This window comes from Falco peregrinus, chromosome 1 (genome assembly GCF_023634155.1).
Source record: "Falco peregrinus isolate bFalPer1 chromosome 1, bFalPer1.pri, whole genome shotgun sequence".
Taxonomy (NCBI): domain Eukaryota; kingdom Metazoa; phylum Chordata; class Aves; order Falconiformes; family Falconidae; genus Falco; species Falco peregrinus.
Window position 1 is genome coordinate 113,988,364 of NC_073721.1, and position 24,177 is coordinate 114,012,540.

The 24,177-nt window shown below is 54.2% G+C and overlaps 1 protein-coding gene across 12 annotated transcripts; it reads left to right on the top strand.

The window, feature by feature from the left end:
• The first annotated feature begins 1,027 nt into the window (after positions 1-1,027).
• LOC114013296 (uncharacterized) lies at positions 1,028-23,129 on the top strand. Of its 12 annotated transcripts, none has more exons than XM_055809314.1 (7): positions 1,028-4,417; positions 16,949-17,272; positions 17,965-18,033; positions 19,494-19,534; positions 19,614-19,888; positions 20,728-20,980; positions 21,118-23,129. In XM_055809314.1, exons 2-7 carry the CDS (start codon positions 17,093-17,095, stop codon positions 21,143-21,145), a joined length of 846 nt encoding a protein of 281 aa, XP_055665289.1. In that variant the 5' UTR covers positions 1,028-4,417; positions 16,949-17,092; the 3' UTR covers positions 21,146-23,129. The 12 variants fall into 12 exon arrangements, 6 of the variants coding, with proteins under 6 accessions (XP_055665289.1, XP_027648383.2, XP_027648387.2 ...); XR_003556200.2 differs by lacking the exon at positions 1,028-4,417 and having other exon boundaries at positions 16,394-17,272; positions 21,118-21,367; positions 22,076-23,129; XR_003556201.2 differs by lacking the exon at positions 1,028-4,417 and having other exon boundaries at positions 16,394-17,272; positions 21,118-21,367; positions 22,156-23,129.
• Positions 23,130-24,177: the final 1,048 nt, after the last annotated feature.

Genomic DNA, 24,177 nt, shown 5'->3' on the forward strand with positions numbered 1-24,177 from the left:
AAATTTGCCCCCAGTTCTGATGTTCCTTGGTTCTCAGCTTCAGCAGTACCACAGCTCACCCTGGCAAGTGTCTCATGGGGAGACATTCATGCAGTGCAGTCCCTGCTTTGCGGGAGGTTTACCTCCTCAGCCCAGATGCCCAGTACCTGAGCTCCTCTTCCAGGCTGGGAAATGCTGAGGGCATCGCAGAAGGCTGCTCAGCACCCAAGGGTTCCCCAGATCCTGCTCTCCCCACACCCAGGCCAGTGCTGTAGCTCTGGTGTGCCACCTGCCAGCCACTCCATCGGCACAGGGCTCCACAGAATCTTTTGGGTGCCCCTGCCTTCTTCATCTGCAAAGCACCCTGCAGCCCTCCCAGCCTGGCCCTGCAGCCCTTCCCCAGGTTTTTTTCTTAGTTGCAGACGGGAAGCAGGACTGTGAGCAGCCACTGGTCTGGGGTGTTGAAACCTTCCTGTGGTCCCCCCTTCCCCGGCTCCTCTCCTCTGAGTGCTGCTAGAAATGGTTCCCACGAGGACCACCCCAGGGACAGGGACAACCAGGCTGGGGCTCTGCTCTGCATCTGCACACTCCTGCCTTGAGAAGAGAAATTGAAACAAAGACTTTCCAGTGGTCATGTTTCCTGTAGCAGGAGGTGTTGGAGATTCCTGGGAAGCAGCTGGCAGCAGGGATGCCCTGGAGCTGGGTGCTCCTTTGCTATTTCTTGCAGAGGACCTGACTGGAGGGGCTGCAAAAGGAGCATGAGGCAAGGAGGGGACCAGAGGGTACAGCGCTTTAGTTGTATGGGGACGTGCTGCTGGCTCGAGGTGATGCTGGACACCCCCTCACCAGAGTCCTCCTGGAGCTCACAGGCCTGCGGGCTGGCAGCAAGCTCTGCTTTCAGTGTTTTCTGACAAATTTCAGCTGAGAAACACCTAAGTGGCTTTGTTGGCACAGGCCTGATCAATGTGCCTGGCTTTGCAGTGATGCCGTTTCTTGGATTTAATCCGTTTGTGCAAGAGAAAGAAAAAGGCCAACCAACACAACACCCACCCACCCCCCCCAGATAAGTCCAATAGCAATGATGCTTTTAGTGGGCTGAGAGCCCAGCCATGTCTTTGCAGTTCACCATGACCCTGTGCAGCCCCAGCTCTGCTGCTGGGGAGCGGGTCAGAGCCGAATGGGTGGGCAGGCTGCCGGGAGCGGGGGCCAGCAGCACACAGATCCCCCTGTTAGGCATGACCATCTGTCACGGCTCTCCCCACACCCCTACTGTCCCCAGGAGGTCTCTAGCCCTGAACATTAACACGAGACAGATGAGCTCTTTTGCCAGGCTGTCGCTGGAGCGATGCTCGTGTGAGGCTCGGTGGCTGTTTGGGAGTGATGGCAACTTCGGGACCTGACCCTCCAAGTTACCTTTCATCTGTCGTGGCAAGGATGCCTCATTTCACTTTTGCTCGCAGCCAGCCTGGGTGTTGGCTCGCTGCAGGATCGGTCCGTGAGCCTTGGAGCGGGACTGCCTGTATCCGGAGCCTTCCTTCCTCTGCGATAACGTCAGCGCTGGAGTGCAGGCGGCTATTTTGGTCCCAGGAATGCCAGCGGATGATTTCACTTTTGTTTTGTACCCGATAACCTTTCCCATCACAATGAGAAACGACGTCCGTTCTCCCTGCGCTTCCGTGTGCGAGGGGAAAGCCATTCAAGCACCTCTGCAGGGGAAAAGAAAAAGCCCATTTAAAAATAGCTGCCCGATTGTCTGTGGAGCCTGGGCAAAGGAAGGGCAAAAGCCTCTCCGTGCCGTGCTGCGTGCTGTGCGCTGGGATCGGCTCCACCAGCCGAGCCGGGGCAGGAGGATGGCGGCCGTGGGAATGCTTGCTGTGCTGGCCTTTCCCATTGGCCTCATGGGGACGGGAGGCTTTGGGAGAGACTTTCATCTCCATGCAGAGTCATCCCGATGTGGGGCTCCAGGAGAGCTACAGCAACCCGCTTTGCCCCCCACCTGCCCACCTCTGCTCCTCCTGCCCTTCTCCGAGTCCTTTCCCTGCCAAGTTTCATGGCTGGGAGCTCAGTCAGGAGCTCGGTGAGACAAACCCACCCCGGGCCCCAGGCAAGATAAGTCTGGTCAACCCAAATTGCTAAAGCTCAGCTCCAATTTTTATTTCCTGTGGAGAAGGAGCTGGCTAAAGTCACTTGTTTTTATTTTTTTTTCAAGCTTTCAGCCTGTGACTTCCCACGAACTGCTGACCCATCATGTGACAGCGGTCACGGCGGGGCCACCGCAGCCAGATGCAGCATCACCGGCTCGCCCAGCCACACCAGGGCACGGGCCTGGTACCCAGGTGGGAATGGCCAGGGCACGGGCAGCCCCCGGGCACCAGCCCTCTGGGAATGGGCAAAGCCCAATGTGCTCTCAGAGGGAAGGCAGCGAGCTTCTTCCCGCTGGACACCATCCCCTACGGAGAGACGCTTCCCCGTGCCCCCCCAGCCTTCAGAGTACTGTATAGGCCATTCTGCAGGCTGTTGGCCGGCAGGGTGGCTACCTGGGCTCCTGTTTGATCGGTCCCTTTGCTCAGCTGGGGGGGGGGTTGCTCAGTGCCCTCCCCCCCCATGGCTTACAGGGGGGCTCCCAACCTGCCCTGGCCCTTCCTGAGCTGGAGCCTGTTTACAAAACAGTGGCTGGGGGCTGCTGTTTACCCTTATGCACGCACTGCACTCAGAGTTGCTAAACAGGCAAAGCCAAAATGAAAGTCATCTGAGTTTTCTTTAATTAGGCTAAGATTATGATGAATCATGAGGTACTTTACCTCAAGGATGGACCAAGAATTGACTTTGGCAGGAGACATCAAGGTACAGCAGTCAGCAGAGCTTGCTCGCTGAGTTGACATCTGCTGGAAAGGCTTGTTTTTCCCTCCCGAGTCACATGCTAACTTGTGATCTGATCATGCGATGCAAAGGATAACCTTCCAATATTTACTTTCCTCATCTGGAATTTTAAAAGGCAGAGGAAAAGAGGAAAAAGCAGTGTAAGGGAGAACAGAGCAGCTCCCTTCCCTCCCTTGGCTGGCCTTGCTCCGGGCGCTGTGCTGGCTGCCGGGGCAGGGCAGGGGGCTGCCTGCAGCACGGGTGCCCAGCGCAGCGGTGATGGGGAGCGTTGGAGCAGGGATGGCATCGGCATCAGCAGAGCAATGGAGGCTGGTGTCTTCAGCCGCACGGGTGTCCCCTGTCCGGACACCTGTGTGCTGGCAGGGGTGGGGAGGGGCCACTTGGCCCGGGGTGACCCACACCAGCGTGGGCAGGGGGAGCTTGTCCTCCCCCTCCCCCGGTGGCTGCTTAGCACTGGCCCTCTGCCATCCTTCAGCATTAAACTTGCATGTTTGATTATAAATGTCAAAGTAACATTTTTTAATAACAATATCCCAGTGTAATCCGGTAGGCAGGTGGAGTTACTTGATACATGCTCCAGTCCAAAAGTTTATAGTAAGCACAGCTGCAAGATTAAACCAGAATTGCCCTTGAATAAAATCCCCCCTATAATCTTGGGGGAATTCTGCTAGTGCGGCTTGGGCATGTTTACTTCTGTGAGATGATGCCTATCAAGCACCAAAAAAGCCCCAGCAACCCACCACGGTGCTGACACGGAGGCTGGTGGGAAATGGGCGTTCAGGCTGCCAAAGTGTTGGTGTGCGAGGATTTCTCACTGAAGAGAGACCGAGGCAAAGCAATCGGGCAGGGCTGTTTATTTTCTGAGCTGGAGAGGTGTGTACCACCGGCTACCGAATTTGAATAAGGAGGTTGCTGCCTGCGGTTTGCATACGTGCAGCAAACCTGCCTTGTGCATGCAGCGGGATTGCTCTGGCAGTGGCAGGCTGAGATCAGCAGTGTGTGCATGTGTCCGTCTGTTTGTCCAGTGCCAGGAGCAACTCCACAGAGCTGGAAAGATGCAGCAGGTCATGGCCATACTTTCCAAAACCCCATCGCCATGGGATGCCCCTGGCTGCACGTCTGCCGGGCACTCACATTTGTGGGAAGAGCCGAGGCTGGGCATCCCTCCGCAGCCACATGCAGGATGACTGGCCTGGCAACATCTCTTAGTGACTCGGTACTTCACCTCCAGCACTGATGAGCGAGTGGGCGCGGTGCCGGCGTCCTGCTGTGCTGTGCTGTGCATCCTGCTGTGCATCCTGCTGTGCTGTGCTGTGCTGTGCTGTCACACACTGATGGCTCCCCCGGGGGGTCCCAGCACGCCCAGGCTCAGGGCAAGGACCGAGGGGCACAGGAGGGCAAGGACTGTGTCTGCAGCTACAGCTGAGCGAGTGAGAAGAGAGGCTGAAGCAGAAAGGCACTTGTGGTTTCCTTTGAAACTAAAAGGCCCCGTAATACTTGAGGAGGCTGATGGCATGGAGCTGCTGCTGAGGGCTGCGCTCCCTCCCGGGGGCTGTCGGTGAGTGAGGAGCTGGCTGCTTCGCAGAGGCTGAGCCCCAGGAGCATTCAGAAATTTCGTGGTGTTTTGGGAGGGAGGCGTATAAGCCTCATATCATCCTGGCTGAAGCCTACTGGTCTTCTGGCTGTGCTTGTCTAGGGAGGGAGCTGCAGGTCTGCAGGGTCATGGGTGGCTAGACCCTGGCCCCGGGATGGATGATGGAAAGGGGGATGCTCCGGGCGAGGCCAAAGGGGCTGCACCTGCATGTGACACGCTGTGTGTCAGCCTGACACAGGGTGAAAAATCACCGTAGCTGCCCTGGAGATAAGTGCCTGCAAGGAGGAACATAAAGGGGTGGATGTCACGCTGGAGGGAGGCAGCCAGCACAAACTGAGTTACAAAAGCGCTGCCTGCAAGAGCAGCATGCCCGGCCACAGCCTGGCCACAGCTGTTTCGGTGCCGAGAGAGGCTGAGCGTGGAGGTGTTTCCAGTGAAATGCACACTGGTGTCAAGTGGGGAGGGAGGCAGGCGGGACGGAGGGGCACAGCAAAGAGACACCCCACCAGCTAGGGGAGGCACTAAGGGAGAGTGTCTGCCGGGTGCCTGTGGTGTGGTGGTGAGTGGCGTTTTGGCGGTGGTAGGAAGGTAGACTTCCATGTTTCGGGGAGGATGGCTGGGTGATGGACTTGCAGGGAGGACTGGAGGAGATCCACCCTGTGGGGCTCAGCTGACCTTTGCCAGGACCACGGCATCTGTGACAGAGATTTTGGATGGCTGGGAGCTGGTATGGTCCCTAGGCTCAGAGCTGGGGAAGCATGAACAGGAGATGGTTTGAAGTTAAAATTAATTAAATTCAATTAAAATCAAAGCAACCTGTGATAAAGAGCTGTCTCTAGCAAGCAGGGTTATTTCTGATTTCAGGTTCTGAGAAGTCTTGAAAGTATTTAGGTCCAAGCTGTGTGTCTCCTGCTATTACATGAGCTTCACTTTGCAGTGTCCTAACCTGTCCTCCCATTTTTCCCCTTAGCAAGTGGAAATACTGGTTTTTTTATTCTGAAAAGCAAACTATCCTCTTTCCTGTGGCAAATATCTCTGTGTCCTCTGCAGCGACGTTAGTCAAAGATCATTACGAGCCACTGTGGTGGGCTAATGGGGGGGCTGGTGTGCAAGTGGTCAGTGGGCCAGGCGGCAGTGGTGTACCTGCCTCTGACTGGTGGGCATTTGGAAGGAGTTTGGGATTTCTGGACCTGGCTGAGCTGTAGCTGTGCCGCAGGGGCACCTCTGAGCACTGTGGTTTCCCGGCTCGCTGGCCCTTTGCCTGCCCCTGACAAAATTAGCGCAGTCCTGACCCAGAAAGCTGGATGTGGAGGTGATCAATAGTGCTGGTAATTGGTTGGCAGCGTTGCCTGTCTCTTGGCACCTTAGTCCCAAAAGAAATAAATGCGTTCAGAAAAAAACACATAGGCAGCCTGGCTCCAGTGGCTGGGGCATCGGCTGGAGGGGGCTGCAGCTTGCAGCCCGGGGGGCCGCAGAGGGCTGGGTTTGCCATGCCCTGTCCCTGGTGAGTGGCTTTGGTCCTTCTGCTCTCCCTCACCGGTGATGGTGTGTCTCCCGTGGGTTTTGCTGTGCATGTGTTTGCTCTGCCGCAGCAGAGCATGGGTGGTGGGAGGCGGCGGGGCAGGGGCTGCGGGAGGGGGGCACGGCAGCTCCGGGTGCCATCACCCCACTGGGAGTGGGGTGCCATCACCCCACTGGGAGTGCCTGCGGAGGGAGATGCATCTGCTCCTCCCCCGGCGCGGTGTAGACACTTCCTCCTGGACAAGAAAGCCATCCCTGTTTTTAAGGAAATAAACAAACCCCAAAGAACATCCTTTCAGAGCGGCCCCCTCCTGCCTGCTTGTGTCCCTGGAGGACAACGAGGGCTTTGTAGCTGCCCAGGGCTCTCGGGGAACCAAAACAACCTTGCTATGAGCTCAGCAGCTGTAAATCAGCAGGCTCCACCGGGTGCTAGTGCTGGGTAGATTTAGCGCTGATTGCTTTGATCTGAAATGCTTTTATTTCATACCCTCTACAGAGATAGACGCAAGGTCAGACTAATGGCTGATACATGAAAAACGTATGTGGCCTTTATTGATTTTGCAGTGATTAATGATTTGAAGGGAAGGCTGGTGATTCAAGCACACGAACGGTGCCTGGGAATGAGCAACACCAACTGAGGGGCCTTTTAATTCCAGCATTGAGCCTGTTTCCCGCTGCTCAGGGGTACCAGCACTGTCCTCACGGGTGTCCTTGTGCCGGACAAGCCCCCATTTGTACGCAGTGAGCCCTCGCACCCGCGTCTGGGCTCTGTTTGCCTTTGCTTTCGCTGTCCGTTTTGGAAGGGGATCAAAAATAATCAGACCTAACCCCTTACTATCGCCTTGTTGACAAAGCCTCTTGAAGCTTCCCTGCTGCTGTGCCAGGTGGCCGGGGGGCGAGGGCACGCACAGCACCTTGCCAGGGCTCACGCAGGGAGGCGGCGTGGCAGAGTGCCAGCAGCAGGCATCCCTCCGGCTCAGCCCGGCGCTTACCGGCATGAGAGCTCTCAGTCAAGGAGCTTCAAAGCTGTCTGCTGGGATTAGCCTTGCAGGTGATGGGTTTTGAGATGCTTTGCCACGCCCTTGAGCATGTGGGACTCCTCAGAGGCTGCCAAACTGGGGTGCGGTGGGCATGCTCCTTCCGCAGCCATGGGCAGGGACCGCAGCCCCCCGGGTCACTCTGTGCCACAGACACAGCTGGGACCTGACGCAAGGAGAAGTCATCCTAATTTTGGAGGGGGAAATCAAGCCCTGTTTGAAGGATCTGGGCAGCAGTTATGTAACTTTCCTATTTAGTATTTGAGAAAACTTCCCCCTCCTGGCTGTTTAAGCCTTGTGACTATGACTAAAGTCATCGTGCTGCTACCAAGGCTCCTTTTGGGCTCACTGCTTTCACACTAGCTGCATCTCTTTGGGACTGAAGACTCACTGCATTTTGTGTTCCACTTGTTGCCGGTGCTACTGTTTGTTTTTTTCTCTCTTGCCATCGCCAACGTCTTTCCCTTGCTAAAGGCAAAGGTGTGTTCTCCTGGACAGCATCACTGGAGAGGCGATGCTTTGCTGTAAGAGCAGCCATTCGGTTACAGTGGTGACCCTCCTGGGGCCATGCATCCATCCCCCCTGGAGTGGCGAGTGCTGAGGCACGGGCAGCTGCATGGGGGTACATGTGGCCAGGGAAGGGGGGGCTTGGGGCGGGAGATGGGAACACTGGTAAGTATGTGGGGTTCCTTTGGCATTGTTCCATGTGGGTGTGTAGAAGAATGGCTGCAGAAGCATGGCCTTAGAATCTCTGAAGATCTGCACAATCCAGGCCTGGTATTAGAATAGGCCTGTAATCAGAATTGTACTGAAGTTGCTGTGCTGAAGTTAACAAGAAAGGTAGCCTTGAGCTGTTCTTGAATCCTGAGACCAAGTAATTATGTTGTGCCAACCGGCCGTGGCTGTAACAAGCTACAGCTGCTGGGAAAGCAGGTGCAGGGCCAAGAAAGATAGGGACCGGTATGGGAAAATAGGGAGTAACAAACTACAAGGCTGAAGCACAGCAAGACAATTAGCCACATGGATAGAATGCTTATTTTAGTCATGATAATTAGGGGTGTGAGAGCCGCCCGTGTTTAGAGACTACTAACCGATTATATTTCTGCTTTACGAATACGCATGTGTATCGGTTCTATATAAGTAGTGTTAGAAACTAATAAAGTTGAGCAAGATGCATAACTCATATTGAGCGTCTTCTTGATGGATGGATGCAGGGGAAGGAATTTCAGAGCTAGTGGTGATGTGCATGTGTGTGATGTGTGGGGCAGATGCTGGCTAGCTCATCACCCAGCCGCGTGGCCAAGCGAGTCAATGAAGGATGACGTCTGGTGGTACCACACTCGGGTTCCTGGGGGAGCCTGGCTTCCTCTTTGTGGGCAGTCAGTATGTGGTGCCCCTAATGGGAACACCAGTGAAGGTCTACAGGTACGGGATGCGTTCCGCCTGGGTGGGTGCCAGGGCGCACAAACCCCTTCGGCCCGCGCAGGGAGGTGTAAGGCCATCTGCAGCTCGCTCGCAGGCGCTGGCTCCCAGCCCGTCTCTGGTGGGAGCTGTAGAGATGCTCTGAGTGTATCAAGGAGATGGGGGAGCTGCGTGCATGGAGCTCAGCCTCTGTCCTCACGCCCCCCCAGCCTGACCACCACAGCCCCCCCAGGCCCCCCGTGCTGGGACAGAGGTCCCAACAGTCAGGGTGCACCGCCCTAAGGCGAAAGGTGTGAGAAAACATTCCCAGCGGCAAAGAAGGTGGAAATGTCCACGCTGTGAATGGCTGCAGTGCAGGGCTCACACTCACCCTTCACTTTGCCCGCCGTTAGCACAGAGGCCATACGTCCCCACATGCCCAGTGCTGGCTCTGGGTGTCACTGGTGACAGTCCCAGCGGGGTGTCCGTCCCTGCCCAGGAGCGGCCGAGGGCTGTTGTCTCCCTTTGGGGACACTCTGGGGACACAGGGTGTTGGCCCCGGTGCCATCCTGCTGCCCTGGCACAGCAGAAGAGGGCGGGAAGCATCCCAGGGAGGCACATGGAGCAACACACTGTGCTCCCAAATTAGCTACCAGGCCAGGTTGGTTTTCCTGTTTACTCCCTAAGTGGAAATTAGGAAGAGAGTGCAAAACCTCATCCCCTTGGCTATAAAAAGATCTTGTGGTGTGGGCACAGGAATTTTACCTTCTTTTTCACTTGCAGCCAGGGTGGCGCCAGGTGCATGGCGTGGGCTGGGGCGGCAGCAAGGCAAATAAAGGGGGATGCCGGGAACGGCGGCTGTTCTGCGGGAGATGTCTCCTCTCAGGAGAGAGCTGGGCCCGTTCCCCAGGCTGCCGTCGAGCAGCTGCGCTGGGGTTTCACCAAGCACAAGGGTCACAGAGGAGGCACGAGGAGTTTGCGCCGTCTGTGCTGGGGACAGAAGGGCCCCATGGGGTACAGCTGGCACCGGCTGGGGTGCGAGGCAGCCGATGGCTGCTCACAGCTCCAAAGGGCAGCACAAGAGGTGAAGAAACCACACCATCCCTCTCACGTTTCATGGGCAGGTTGCAATAAAAAGGTTGGCTGGTGGGTTTGGCTGACAGGAGTGAGGGGTTCGGGATGATAGGAGACCGCCACAGCAGAAAGCAGGCTGGGCTGCGTTTCGGGTTTACAGCATCAGGGTGAGTGAGTGGGACCCTAAACCCTACAAGCTTGCTAAACCTTGTTTGCCTCAGATTGTTTGTCCAAAAAGATACTGAGAGATGAACTCTTTCCTCCCTTCGTCATTGGACATAATCTTATCTGAAACCTCCAAAGTGCCCTAGAGACTCCTTAAGGAGATAACCACCAAACAAAAATAAGTCCAAGAGTATTTATATCTGAAGCTTGAGACTAGGCAACAGCACAAGTTTCTCAGCCATCGTTGGTCACCCTTATTTGTCACAAAGAGAAGGAAAGGATGCCCAGAGCTGCCAGTGCCTTGCTTAGGCAGCGACTGAGTTTTCTCGCCTCCTTTCTCCTCTGGGATAACTGAAGCTGTTTTGAGGACTCAAGTCTCAAAGTTGATTTAACAAATAACCAGCAAAAATAACGCACGAGAGCAGCAGGCTCCAGCAGCCCATGCCTCCGGTGTCCAGCTGCCTGGGCCAGCATGGCTCAGCTGTGTCCCACCAAAGGGCATTTCTGGTGTGTTTGTTGTGGGCCCGTGGACACCCTGCAGGCAAGAGACTTTCTTGTGGATGCAGCAGTGGTTTCAAGGTAGCTTTTGCTCTGCTTTTGTTCATGTTTATGGCTTCTCACTTGTGAGAGGAACCTCTAATAACCTCACAATGGACTTTGGAAAGTTTGAGCAATCATAAAAAAGATCCCTCAAGCACAGCGTTTCCTTTAACATTCAGTTTGTGCCTGACTGGTCTTGCCATAAAAGATTTTACAAACTGTGGCTCTTTTTTGGGGTGTCTTTCTGCCTGTGCCACCTGGAGTTGTCCATCCGAAGTAGCTGCGTGTTATCTGCCGCATTGCCCCCAGAGCACAAGGATTCCCCCGTGCGGCCGCGCGGGCTCGCTGGCAGGTGGGGATGTAGCACGAGGGCTGGTGACACAGAGCAGACCTGCTGGCTCAGGGGTCTTGCCTGCACTGCACATCTCACCCCCAGCAGTGGAGAAGCTCCTGTGCCCCACACCCATTCCACTTGCTGAAGCTCTCTGCTGGGGAGGGGTTGTGGACACCAGAATGGGGTGTGCCACCCCAGCAGCACTCATACTGGGCCTTACTGGGGTTGCTCCCACTAGGGGCCTTTTCTGTAAATTGGATGGATGAGCCCTGTCAGTTCCATGAGGGTCCGTTGTGCCCCCCCTGTGCTGGTCCAACCATCCCATCCCTTCCCTGAGTCTGTCTGTCAGCTTTAGCTGTGATTTTTATATTTGTCAGCAGCAAAACATTTGCTGTGTGCCCAATGTGCCCAGCTCTGGAGCTGGGACCTGGATTCTGTGTTAATTATGGTGGGTTTGTCCAGGTCATTGATTAAAAATGTGAAATTTTGAAGAGGCAGGAAAAAAATTCTTTGCTGACAAAATGTCTACTTGATGCTGGTTCATGACTTAGACCTGGTTTTCAGGCCTGTGAGCTAGCCAGGTTTAGCCACAGTTATGATGTGCTCGATTACCTTTTGCATTATTCTGGTTCTCAGTCAAAAGGCAATAGCGAGTAAGAGGTGTGATGAATTTGTAAGCGTCCTGTATCAGCACCACAGCGAGCCACTGTGACCACGTTTGCTCTCTGCGAACCTTCCTTGATTAGCAGACATAAACTGTTTAAGGGAGGGGAACTGGATTAATCAGCATGTGCCTGGGCTCTGGGTCGTGGTGACTTGCCTCTAGCATCATCCTGTTTACGCTTTCAAAATACCAGCATCTTGGTTTTCTTTCGGATGGGTCCTTGAGCAGCTGGAGTGAGGGCAGGACACATGGTCGCTCCCCGTGCCAGTGCAGATGTCCTTGATTTGTCTGGCTACAACGTGCATTCTAGGAGCAAAGCAAGTGGATGTGAAGGATACTTCAATGTCGGGTTCTTCTGAGCAAAGCAAACCAATGGGACGAATGAGCCGTAATGCCCTGCTGTAATGATTTTATTATTACAAACCAGTTCACAGTAAGGACGCTCTGGCAAAGCAAATTGATTTTTGTCTACTGTCCCACTCACCCGCTGCAAGCCTTTGGGCAGCCGTTAGTGCGGCTCTTCCCAGGCTGGTGAGGGTGCCCTTGGCTTTGCTGTGCTCAGCACCCTGCTCCCCCAGGGCTTGCTGCCCTGCTGGCTTGGCTGTGGGGTTTCACCCACAGCTGTGCCCCCACGGGACCACCTCCGGGCCAGCTCCGAGGCAGCAGAGCCAGAAGCCAGGCACAGGCTCCATAGGAAGCGGGGCAGGGGCAGGGGGTGGCAGTGGTGGTCTCATGCTGCAGGGGCGCAGGGTCACGCTGCAGGGGCGCAGGGTGCAGGCACGGCGGGGTTAAAGCCCTTAGCCTGACTCTGCTAAAAGACCTGGCTGCGCGGCTTGTGTGCGCAGCCTGCCCCAGTTTGCCTGGGGTTTACCACACATTCTCATCGTGCTTGCAAAATGCTGTTATCGCAAATTGCAAAAACCAACCTCGTCCTCATCTGATCAGAGCGAGAGCGGCACAGCTCCGCACCACGGCTCCAGCGTGCCCAGTGTGCTGAGCGCTCCCGTGGGCGCTGCTCAGAGATACTCCAGTTTGCTGTGCTGGGATTTTGGGCTGTTGTCACAGACTCCTTGGCCTGTGGGAGCAGTTGGTAACCGTTGCAGCCAGGGTACCCGCTGCCTTAGCTACTGGCCGTGACGGTGACATGGCTTTTTGCCGAGAGCTGCTGTGGCCTTCCCGTATGCCGATGGGCTGCAGTCAAGCTGAAGGTGCCAGGGAGCCTGTGCTGGGCTGCTCCTGAGCAGAGGGTCCGTGCTGCCACTGAAGTCCTCCTGAGCCAAGGCATGGCCGGAGCTGAGGGTGAAGCCCATCCCAGCCTCCCCACTCCACCCCATCGAGCGAGCAGCACTCCCTCAGGGTCACCCTGTCCTGCTGGGGTGAGGCGAGCTGGGCACCCCCTATCTCCCCACTGCCAGCACCCGTGTGTCACCCTGATAGCTCCTTCCATCCCGATAGCTCCTTCCACCCCAATAGCTCCTTCCACCCCAATAGCTCCTTGTGTCCCGATAGCTCCTTGTGTCCCAGCCTTCATCTCTGCAACAGGACAGCGGTGCAGCTGAATGAGCAGGTCCGGCAGGCAGTCAATCTAGGAGGCTCTGGATATTTCCCAGGAGCAAAGTTGCTGGTTAAAGCAATACGTTTAATAATTATTACAAGTCCTGGAGGCTATTTGACCTGTGTGGAGGACATGAACCAGCAGCACTGCACACCGTACCAGCACCAGTCCCTGCAGCAGCCCAGTTTGTGTGCTGCTGGGCTGCGGTGTGGTGGGTGGCACGTGCAAAATACTGGGGAGCGCTGCAGGTTTCTGTCACTAGAGCTTATGGCACGATTGCTTTTGGCCTGTAAGCGAGCCAAGCTGGAGCTCAGCCCCTGCCAGCGCCAGAGCCCTCCCAGGTGAGCCACTGGCGGGGGCTCTGCGAGGGTCTCCCCTCCTTCAAGTGCTGTGCCATATACTGGGATCGTGTAGCAATCAAGTGACCCTGCAGTAATCGGGTAACCCTGACAGTCAGGACATGAAAGTGCTTTGGTACTGCCAAAAGCAAAAGGTAAGGGAAAAATTTCCCCTCCCTTTACTCCATAAAAGTTCAATATTGTGCAGATGACCTGAAATTTTTTGAAGTGCTAAAGCCTGATGGTGGGATGTGTTTCACATGGGGTACAGGGACCTTCTGCTTCTGAAAGAGGTGAGACCCTTCACAGGGGAGTCTTTAGACTTTCCAGACAGGAGATAACGACAGAAAGCTGGTATTGTTGGAGGCTGGCCGTAGGAAGTGCAATTGCTGATGGCTAGTCATGATGTTCTGCTGCACTTTGTACTGCACATGTTTTATTATGACAGGTGAAGGGAAGCTGAACTTTAAAGGCTTACCTTGCTGTAGCAGGAGACCTCCAGGTGGGTGTCCCGCCTGACTCCAGCCCAGGTCATGGTGCTGGGCAGAGGCTCGGATAGTCCCACTCCCTCCCAAATTCTTAGTTTTGCACCTTTTCCTTTTTGCAGATTCAAAAAGCTTCTTATCCACTGGCGGGGAGTTAATTTTCTGAAGGCTTTTAGTGCTTCACCTGGGTGCCTTTGGCACTACCTGTGCAGGTGGGCCAGGCTGGCATTTTCGCTTTGCCCGGCAGGACGGAGCCCGCCTGGGTTTGCAAGCTGCAGCAGGGTGCTTTTGGGGGGGGCAGCGGGGGGCTTCCGGGGGGCTGGTCTTGGCAAAGCCAAGCTTCACCCTCCTGCCCCAGCTGGGGGTCTTTGAGCCTTTCGTCTAGGTGCGTGGGGACACACACGGCACAGGGCAGGAACAAACCAGCGCCGCCCTGGCACAATTAGTGTTTCTCAGCGAACGAACACCGGGCTAATCGTCGAGACTGGTACTTCCATCCCCACCACTCACCTCTGGCAGCTGCCTTCTTGGCGACACCAGGGACCAGCTGACGAGGAGAGCGTTGTGTTGGGTGTCACACAGCCAGCCAGGCGGCGGGGGAGATGGCACTGCAGGGCTCCCCACCCCGCGGCTCCGGGGGCGCTGCCCGCGCTGGGCTGGGAACCGGCCCCTCGGGGTCGGGCTCCCCGGCAGGGCGGCTTCCTGCAGGCTGCGGCCGCTGCCCCTGCCTCCCTCCCTGCCCCTGCCTCCATCCCTGCCTCCTTCTTGCCCCTGCCTCCTCCCTGCCCCGTCTCCTCCCTGCCCCTACCTCCATCCCTGCCTCCCTCGCTGCCCGTCCCTCCCTCCCTGTCTTTCTCTCCGCCCCCGCCCCTCTCCGTTTCGCGGTGTCGCGGCGCAGCGCCCCCCCGCGGCGTGTGTGGCCATTGTAGGACAGCGCCCCCCCGCGGCGGTGGCGGCGCGGTGCAGCTGAGCCGCTCCCACCGGCTACCATGCGGGCAGGGGGCGGTGGCGGCGTGGGCGGCGCGTGGGGGCAGTTTATATGCACCTGCGCACAGAATTTATATACGTGGGTGTATAGACATATGTATACATATACGTATATACGCACAAACACGTGTCTATATACATATATAGGTGTATATATACGTATATGTATATACGTATATATGCACAAACACCTGTATATATACTTATATACATCTACGTGTATATGCACATACATATATATATGCACAAAAAAAGGTGTGTGTATGTACATATACCCATACACACATATATACAAACATATATATACGCACAAACATGTGTGTATATACATATATACGTATGCATATATACGTATATACATAAACACGTGTATATATGTATATAAATTATATACATATGCATGTATATACACTCATATACATATATAAATACACACACATATATGTATATGATGCATATAATGCATAAATGTGTTCAATTTACTTGTGCATGTATGTGCATGTAATTTTACATGGATAGATGTATATATAAATTGCCGTCTTTAAGCCTTAAAGGCGGGTGTGCGCCACGGGGGCTGCGCAGGCTGCAGGGCTGTCCGCGCCCCCCGCCTGCTGGCTGTGCGGTGCAGTCCCGCTGCCGCCCGCTTGGGGGCACTGTGCGCCGGCAGAAGCGGGGTGAGGGGGCGGTGGGCGGGGCCAAGGCGTGCCCCGCCCCGCCCGCCCAGGCGCGGGGTTGGAGCGGCGCGGGGGCCGGGGGGCGCTGCACAGTCGCCGGGGTCCCCGCGCCCGGCCGGCCGTGGCCGAGTTTGGGGGGAGCAGCAGAGCCCCGCGGGGCTGGGCGGGCGGGGGGATGCCCCACGCTGCGGGACAGCCCGCGGGGCGCGGGCGGGCGGTGCGGGGTTCGGTACAGCAGCTCAGCTTAGGCGGGTGCTTCCCGCACCCGGAGCGCCCCGCACCGCTCGGGCAGTTGCTCCGCTTGTGAGAGCGGCGTTAGGCTGGAGCACCCGCCGGGGTGGCCACGGGCACGGGCGGGTGGCTCGGAGCAGGGCTGGTAGAGCTGCCCCTCGCTTGCCACCTCCCAGCCTGGAGTCCCAGGCCGGCCGAGGCAGGGCACCCTCCGCCTGTGTCCCGGTGGGTCACAAGGCGGTGGCTGAGATTGGTTTGGGTGGTGGCTGAGGTTGGTTTGGGTGAGTAGCTGCCAGGTGAGGAGAGCCATACTTTGCAGAATAGTTGTAATAAATAATTGCGTTTGAACTCATCTGCACAGAAACAAACTAAAAAAAGACCCTGGACCTCACAGAGCATAACACAGCAGCCATGGATTTATGTCTCCTGCTGATTTTACAGCACTGTACGAGCATGGAGAGACCAAAGAGGAAAAAGCTGCTTGAGCTCCGTGGCATCACCCCCGCATTAGCAAAACCTCTGTCAAATGCAACCCCTTCCCATCGCTTCAGCTAACGCTCTGCTCCTGAGAAAGGGCTAACCTTTCCGTGCCTTGGCCTTTCCCAACACATCCTGGTTCACAAGTTCAGCGGCATCAAAGTTGCATCTGATCGTTAACCCTGACAGTTCGGAGATTACCGAGGAGTTTAAATTGCCTGGCTGAGGTGGCTGAGAGGTGCCAAGTTCAGGCACAAATCTGCACCCACATCCCGAGGCAGCCTTCCCAGAGTTCAAGAGGCAGATGGAAGGTTTCGGTTCAGCTGGGTGATGCCTGAGCATCTTGTAGGTTTGTGTCTTTATTTCTTTTAAAGCTGCTTTCATGCAGCTGCTATTTCAAAAGTAGCCATGAATTTTGGGTGCTTCTCGCTTTGTGGTCTGTGGTGTGCATGCTCCTGTGGACTTCAGCCAGAGAGATGAGACAGCCCAAGCAAAAGCCCTACAAGTCACAGTTTTTCATCCATGCCAGAGACTTTACTAGAAAATTACTCTTTGCTTATGCATTTTCCCTGTTGCTTTTGTTCCTGCTAAGCTAGGTACAGAGGGAAGCGCTCTTTGTGACCATGTTCTTCACCAAAAAACAGCAGAAGACAGAAGCTCCATCTACCCTGGGTAGTTTTCAGTTTGCTGTTATTTCCACGAGATGGCTTTCGATATCAGAACCACAGGGAAACTGAGGTCGGGAGATGCCTCCTGCTGCCATCTGGCCCTTCCTCTTGCTCAGCGTGAGTCCAGCTCCATCGGGTGCAGCGGCCATGAGCCTCCTGAGCCTGAGCAGCGTGAGCCACGGCACTGCGACAGCAATGGCGGGAGGGGCTGAACGAGCACTGAGGAGCAAAGACGTTGGTATTCTCCTTGATGGGAATTAATCTTAATGCAGCTCATTAGCCTTCAGGGTGGAAGTCCTGAACCCGATGGTGCCAAAGGATTAATTTAAATCTGAATTCCTTAGGTATAGCCTCAAAGAAGAGGAGGTGAAGGAGGCCCATGAATACAGCCCCGTCTGGAACGCCGGCTCCTGCTGTGGGTACAGGTCCAGCGCCAGGTGCCCCCATGGCTGGCAAAGGGCCAAGCCCTTGGAGCCCTGCTGGTGCTGATGCTCCTGGCCGGCAGTACAGGGTCTGCTCCAGACAGCGTGGAGCACCCGTCTCATCAGTCAGGAGAAACCACCAAAGCAGCCAGTCACTGTTTTGTGCGGGAAAACAAGCTGAGGTTGTTGCTGTTTTCATTTTTCACCTGTTTATATTGCTGCTACCCAGCCAACTTGGATCAGCAGGTAAGGCTGGGGTCCCGCAGCACAGGCACTGTGCTGGGAGCTGCTGGTGGCAACATGGGCTGAGCTGGGCGAGGGTAAGCGGTGCTGTCTGGTCAGCAAGGGACCATCCTGCCTGCAAAGCGAGGCCCCATCACCTGCATGCATCGCTCCTGAGCTGGGGGTGCTGGGATTTCGGGTGAACCTGGGTGGCAGCGGCTGCCAGCCAGCCTGCCAAGTGTGACAGCGTGGTGGCCAGCTCCACGCCACACCAGGTACAAAGCACGAGGTGTGCCTCTGTTTCATCGTTTGTCTTTCAGCTCCTAAAATTGTCCCACGTTGCCAGAGCAGGCTGGTGTGTTTTCAGCACTGAAAATCAGATGCTGCTAAATTTCCAATGGTTGTTCTCGGTGCTTTATGCTCTTACTTTAACAGAAGCGTGCATGCTACGCCTCTTGCAAAACAAATGGGCTTTACTCCCCTAGCCAGGGTCACCTCTGTTTTCAGCTGCCTTACTCTCCACCGAGATGTCTAGCTAGCTGGCTCAGAAATGGTGCTGTCAGCTTTCCGTGAGCATGAATTTAACAGCACCCTCCACAGCAACATGACTACAGTCCTCTTGCTACCTGGTCACCGAGCAGCTGCTCAGCTTGTGCTTGCAAAAAGGCTCTCCTGAATGTGTTTGCTGGTAAAATGACTTCTTTTTTCATCTGCAGTTTTGGACATTAAAACCAGAATTTAGCCACTGGCTTTGTGCTTCCTACCTGGATGCAAGTACTGCAAAGGTGAGATATACATATATAAATATATCATTTTATAGATGTACACATGTGTGTGTGTATGCTATGTGTTTATACATATACATTTTATACACACACACACACGTATGTGTATATGAACATGTATTTATGTATATACACATACATCTATACATATGTAATGTGTCTATATACTTATATGTATGGGTGTGGGTGGGGAGACCAGCACTGACGAGTTAACTCTGTGGGAAAGTAACAGAATTGTGGGAAATGTGCAGGGCATTTGGTGATTTCATGCCACGCATGTTAGAGATTGCAAGAGACCTTCCCTAGAAAGGGAGATGCGGTACCTGGGGACATGGGATTTCCCATTTACAGTTTCATTTAGGAGTTTCAAGGAGGAAGGAGGTCCCTGCCTGCGTGCACCTGCAGGGTGTGATGCTCCCCCGGCTCCGGGCTCACAGCTGAGTTGTGGAGGTGGCTGTGGAAGCAGCAGCTCGAGGTGGACACGGGCATGGGCAGCACAGGTGGCTGCAGTCACAGGGCTGGTGGGCTCAAACCCAGGTGCAGGCAGGGCACCGCACACCTCCCTCTCCACCCCCTGGGGGGCTTCTGGGGTCCCTGCCGTGCGGGGGCGGGGAAGGTGGTCACTTTCCTGTGCCGTTTGGACAATCCCCTCTGCCATCAGCAGGGAGGAAGGCAGGCAGTGTGACGACACCAGTTGTGCCCAGGGGAGGATGGCATCTTTCCGACTGCAGCTCAGCGGAGTTTTTGCCCTGCCTGGCTTGGTTTCATGCATGCTTAATGCAGGCTGTTAACAGAAGCCCTTAAACCAGGCCTACAGTTGCTGCTGCACGCTGCGCTCCCTCCAGCACCCTGCTTTTCTGCGGCAAATAGGTACCTTTTTGGTTTTTTAAGTTCAGGGGTATGGAATAGAAAGGTGCTGGGAAGGAGCACGGTATTAAAAAGGGAAGCTAATGCAGCACAGGAAGAAAAGCGTGGTAAGTAAGCAGAGCTGTCACCCAGCAGCACCCACAGGGTGGCCAGCTGAGGTGCCCCAAGACACGGTGCCAAGCCACATGGAGCGAGGCTTACCTAGGGCTGCTGCTTAAGTTGGCTGAAGTTTTAATGAGCATGGCTCATAGTCTTATGTACACCTTCATGTCGAGTGCCCTATCACCCAGCTCCAAAGCAGGAGAAACAGGCAAAATTCTTCTAGCAGTTTCCTTAGTATTATTTGTTCTCATACTTACTGGAAAAGTGGCACATCAATAACCATCTTCTCGGAACTGCAGCAAAATAGTATCAGGGGAAGGGGTGGAAGGTGAAGGTTTTTAGTGACAGTTTAGTTTTTGTGGGCCAATCACTGTAACCAATATTTTGTTTCCTTAATGAATTTTAAGTACAAATCCCAGTAGGGGAAAAGCTTGCCAAGTGTTTGCAAGCGCAACTCTTCATGCTGCCTTTTTACCTTATTCTTTCAAAAGCCCTGGAGGAAAGTGACTGCTGCCTCTGGAAGAGAAACCAGGTGTGTACCGCTGTGTGCCGGGTCACTGAGCGGCCAGGGCTGCGAGGTGGGGAAATACACCGTTCCCTTGGTTCTGCAGGACCAACGCAGCCACCATCCCCGTGGGGCTCTGCGGCACATCGCCCGAGCGCGGTACTGAACACACCGCGGGTCCTGCCTGCCTTCACACTGCCGGGGAGGGAAGCGTCCTTGGGGAAAACACGGGTTTGTGCGGGGTCCAGGCGCCGGGAACGGCTGTCCGTGCGAGGGCCCGGGGTGACACATCGCCACTGAGCTCCCGAAAGAGCCCTGGCAGCGCAAGAGCCTCCTGCCGCCTGGGTCGCCTGCTCACAGACAGCGAGTGCGCTGCGCAAGGTGGGCTTCCCTTTGGGGGGGCTGTGTCTGTGTGTGCCTGTGTGCATATACGTCTGTGTACACACACACATAGATAGACACCTTATGCGTGTGTATATGTTTTAGGTGCACATGCATCTATGTATATAGAGACATATACATCTCTATATAAAATAACTATTGAAATATATGTAATGTATACATCTAGCATGTGTATGTATGTAGAATCTATTCTATATATGTATAGAATATGTATATATTTTTATATACAGACATTAAACGTACGTGTATATATACATATACCTATAGCTATACATATCTAACATGTCTATATACATATAGGTATATATTATACAAACTTGTTTATATATGCATGCATATCTACATGTATATTTAATATAAAGTATAGTACATATAAAATATAGCATTATATTATATATCTATGTATACATAATGTTATATGTGTAATGTAACTGGTTTTGTTGCTGAGTTCAAAGCGCCCCTAAGGAGCCCCAGGGGCTATAACAGGTTTGCAGCTCTCTGTGCACCTGTGGGGACTCTTTTACCCTGTTCTCCAGCCCCAGTGTTTGGCAGAAGGGCTGCGGTACCTTCCTGGCTGCCGCAGCACGCGGGAACGGGCACAGCAGCCAGCACCCAGGGTCCTCCGTGGTCACGCTTTGCTGCCTTGCCCGGGAGCCGGCGCTGCGCTGCACAAAGAGGAGACCGAGTTTTGCTCCTGCCTTGCTTTCGGTGTATTATCTGGCCCTGGTTAAAGACAGGAGTGTATTTACTCCTCCTGTCACAACTCTCTCCCTTGGTCGCTCTGGGAATATTTCCGTACTAACACAGTGGCATTACAGCTTGCAGGGGATTCCAGGTCCACCCTCACAGCAGCGGCTTGTGTTGCTCTACCTTCTTCCCTCCCTCGCGAAGGAAAACACCACACGTGCCCGGTGCCCTGTCCGTGCCCGCCTGGAGCTTCGCCTGCTGCAGCAGCACCCGGCCTGCCCGTGCCAGCCCAGGGCGGCACAGGAGGAAAGCGACGACGCGCCGAGCCGCCCGGAGCACAGAGCTGCACCAAGCACAGGGGTGTCTCGGCTGCCCGGAGTGCAGGTATGGCCCAGCCGCACCAAGGCAGCTGTGCTGGCAAGGAGAGGGGTTGTTCTGGAGGGCTTGCCCTCCCTCTCTGAGCCGGCACCACTGGCGTGCTCTGGATTACTGTTTATGAAAAAGCCTTTGTCTTTAATTAGGGATCGCCTAACTTGGACAGGGAGCTGAAGGACTGCTGTAAGGAGCAGGTGGTGGTTGTCCTGAGCCCCCTGAACAAGCAAGATGTGAGCAGGACCTGCCAGACAATCCCTACTGTGTGCAGCTCCGTCCTGATGGCAACTCCACCACGTGCAGGTGTCCGGCCAACATCCCCGGCATGTGCGAACCTTATGGACCATAAGATAGTGCACGCCTGCACTTAGCCTGAGCCTAAAGGTGTGCGTGGGCTAGGTGTGTAAACTACTTGTGGTTTTTACTGAGTAAAAAGATGGGCAAGCTCTGGGACTGGGCCAGTAGCCTATGGGTGGTTGCACCACATAGGTATTTTCCCAGTTACGGAGAGACTCCTGGTTTTGGCTGCAATGGGGCTCCCAGCTGAAGAGTGGGCCTTGACGGTGGAGAGGTGGCAGTTGGTGATGGATCCTTGTCTTACTCTCTGCAACATTTTGCAGTGTCGAGCTGATACTGTGCTGCTATTGCTCTGTCATCACATTGTGCATCACAAGTAGTACTGTTTGCTGGGATTATAGCGCAGGCTGCTGTGCCCTTAGTAACTGTGGTGGACCTGGACCAGGACCGCCTTCCCTCTTGGCTCTGTGTGTGCGTGCAAAAACATGTGCTCGTGTCTCCCTCTCGTGTCTGTGTGTCTGTGCAAAAAATGTGCATCTGCCTCTTGCGTCTGTGTGTGTGTGTGTGCGCAAAAAATGTGTGCGTCTCCCTCTGTGTCTGTGTCTCTCTGTGTGCAAAAAGTGCACGTGTCTTGCTCTTGTGATGCCTATCTATGAATATCTATATATTTATACATAATTCTATGCATGTGTTGTACACGTGTCAGGAGCTAAATCTATGTAATCAGTCCTTCCCCTAAAAGCCAGTGGTTGGTGTGATGCACTGAAGGCTGTTGCGCAAGATTTGACTCAGCTTCTTTCCCATACGTAGGGGCTGTAATGCAGCAACCATTGTTTTCTGTGCAGAAGGTGCACAGAATTTCTAAGTTAATTGCTGCCACCCTTATCAAGGGGCCACTGTCACTGAGCCTGATGAGCAGCATGGCGGCTTTGATCACCTGCAATTCTGGTGAAGCTGGCCATGGAGCAGAGGCATCGAAGAGGAGGGCTCACCCTTTGCTGTCACGCGCTGTGGTGGAGGAGGGATTTCGCTTAAGAGCCTGAGGTGTTCAGGTGGCCTCGCTGTGACAGCAAGCTGTGCCTGGCCGCTGGCCCGGCTTGTGGCCATGGCTTGGGAACAGCCCACAGCCTGAGGCCACGCTGCAAGCCCTAAGCTGGAGGCAGGCGGCTCTTTTACTATGTCATATATATATGTGTGTGTGTAATACATGCATATATGTGCACATACATATGCACAGTGGAATAAAGGAGAATTCCAGCTCGCAATGTTCAAAACAACTTTCTTTGCCTGAAAGGCCAAAGCAGGTGACTTATATACCTGTAGCTATACATATCTAATATGTATATACACACACATATATAATATATATACATAATAATATATATACATATATGTGTGTATATCTATAATAATATATATACACACACACATATAATGTCTGTATATAAAAATATGTACTGACCCCAAGGGACAGTAACTGGGGTGTCCAGCTGCTGAGTCCGGATGGTCACCGCGGCTAGAAACTGGGGTCTCCACCGCGCCGGGGCCCACCCTGACAGGAACACCACATCTCTTCCAGCAGCACCATGCATGGGCTGGTGGGTTGGGGACAGGATGGGGGTCAGTAGGTGACAGCAGCTGCCAGCGCAGTCCCGAGCCATGTCCCCGCCAGTGGGCACAGCCAGCACCACACACATCCCCCCCCCGCGCCACTGGGCTGATGGCTGATGGAGGGGTCAGGTGCAATGCCAATATAGGGTTATATAAACTTAAAAGCATTTTATATAAGCCTATTTTATCTGCAAATCATTTATATTTAGAACACCTATTTCTACTGGAAACACTAAAACCACATTACATAAGAGCTTGTTTAAATCCTTTGGCTTAAGGTTTGGGCAGGGGGAGGGGTTGGCTCAGGCATGGTGCGTTCGGGCTGCGTTTTATAACCAGAGCCTCAACGGGCAGCCGAAAGCTGGTCTTGAAATCCTTTCTGCTTTCGTTCTACGCTGCCCTGACAATAGCAGAGTACGTTGCTGGAGGGGAATTTTCCTCTCCCTCGGTGCTGCCTTCATGTTTGGAAATTTTCATTTGTAACGCTCTGGGTACATTGCCAGCCCAGCAGAGACGGCAGCTCAGCGCCGCCCGGCCATCCCCTGCTGAGGTCTGGGCTGTTACAGCGGGCGGGAACGCTGCTGACATCACTCCAGTGGCTACCGCGTCATTCTCAGAAACTAAAAAAAACCCCAAACTTCATTGACTGGAACCGACTATTTAGCAACATAAAATGACTTACCTTGGCATTTGTGCAACAGTATTTTTCGATGTATTGATCATTCCCCAAGAAGCCTCCCCTGAGGGGAAGGCAGGCAAGACAGTGGCATGACCACAGAACACACGTACTGCGGCGCCGGTCACGCTGCTCTGCCGCAGCCACAGCAAGGTTTGGTTGCCATCCAAAGATGAGTCCTTAAGCAGCGGTGGGATGCTGGTCCCATCTCAGCTTCCCGGTGTGAGAAACTCCAAACACAGAGAGAAGCGGAAGATCCCACCTCGCAGTGATGGTGCCACCCCCGAGACCTCGCTGTTGGCCCAAGTCATGAATGCTACCATGGTAAACAGCAGCACCTCAGTAATAACATGAATTAATAATGTAATAAATTATTATTATTATAACATACACAAATGTAACATTATAATATTAATAGCATACATATATATACACATATGTAACATATATATATATATAACACATAAAATTATAAATAACATAAATGAAGCTTAACTCATCTTCCCTCCCTTCCATTCAGTCTGGACCAGCCTTATGTGTCTTTATTCCCCCTCCACCTCGTCTCGAAAAGCGAGGTCAGGAATCGCTCCTCAGCCAAGGGGAAGGGTGGGAGCAGCACCTGTGC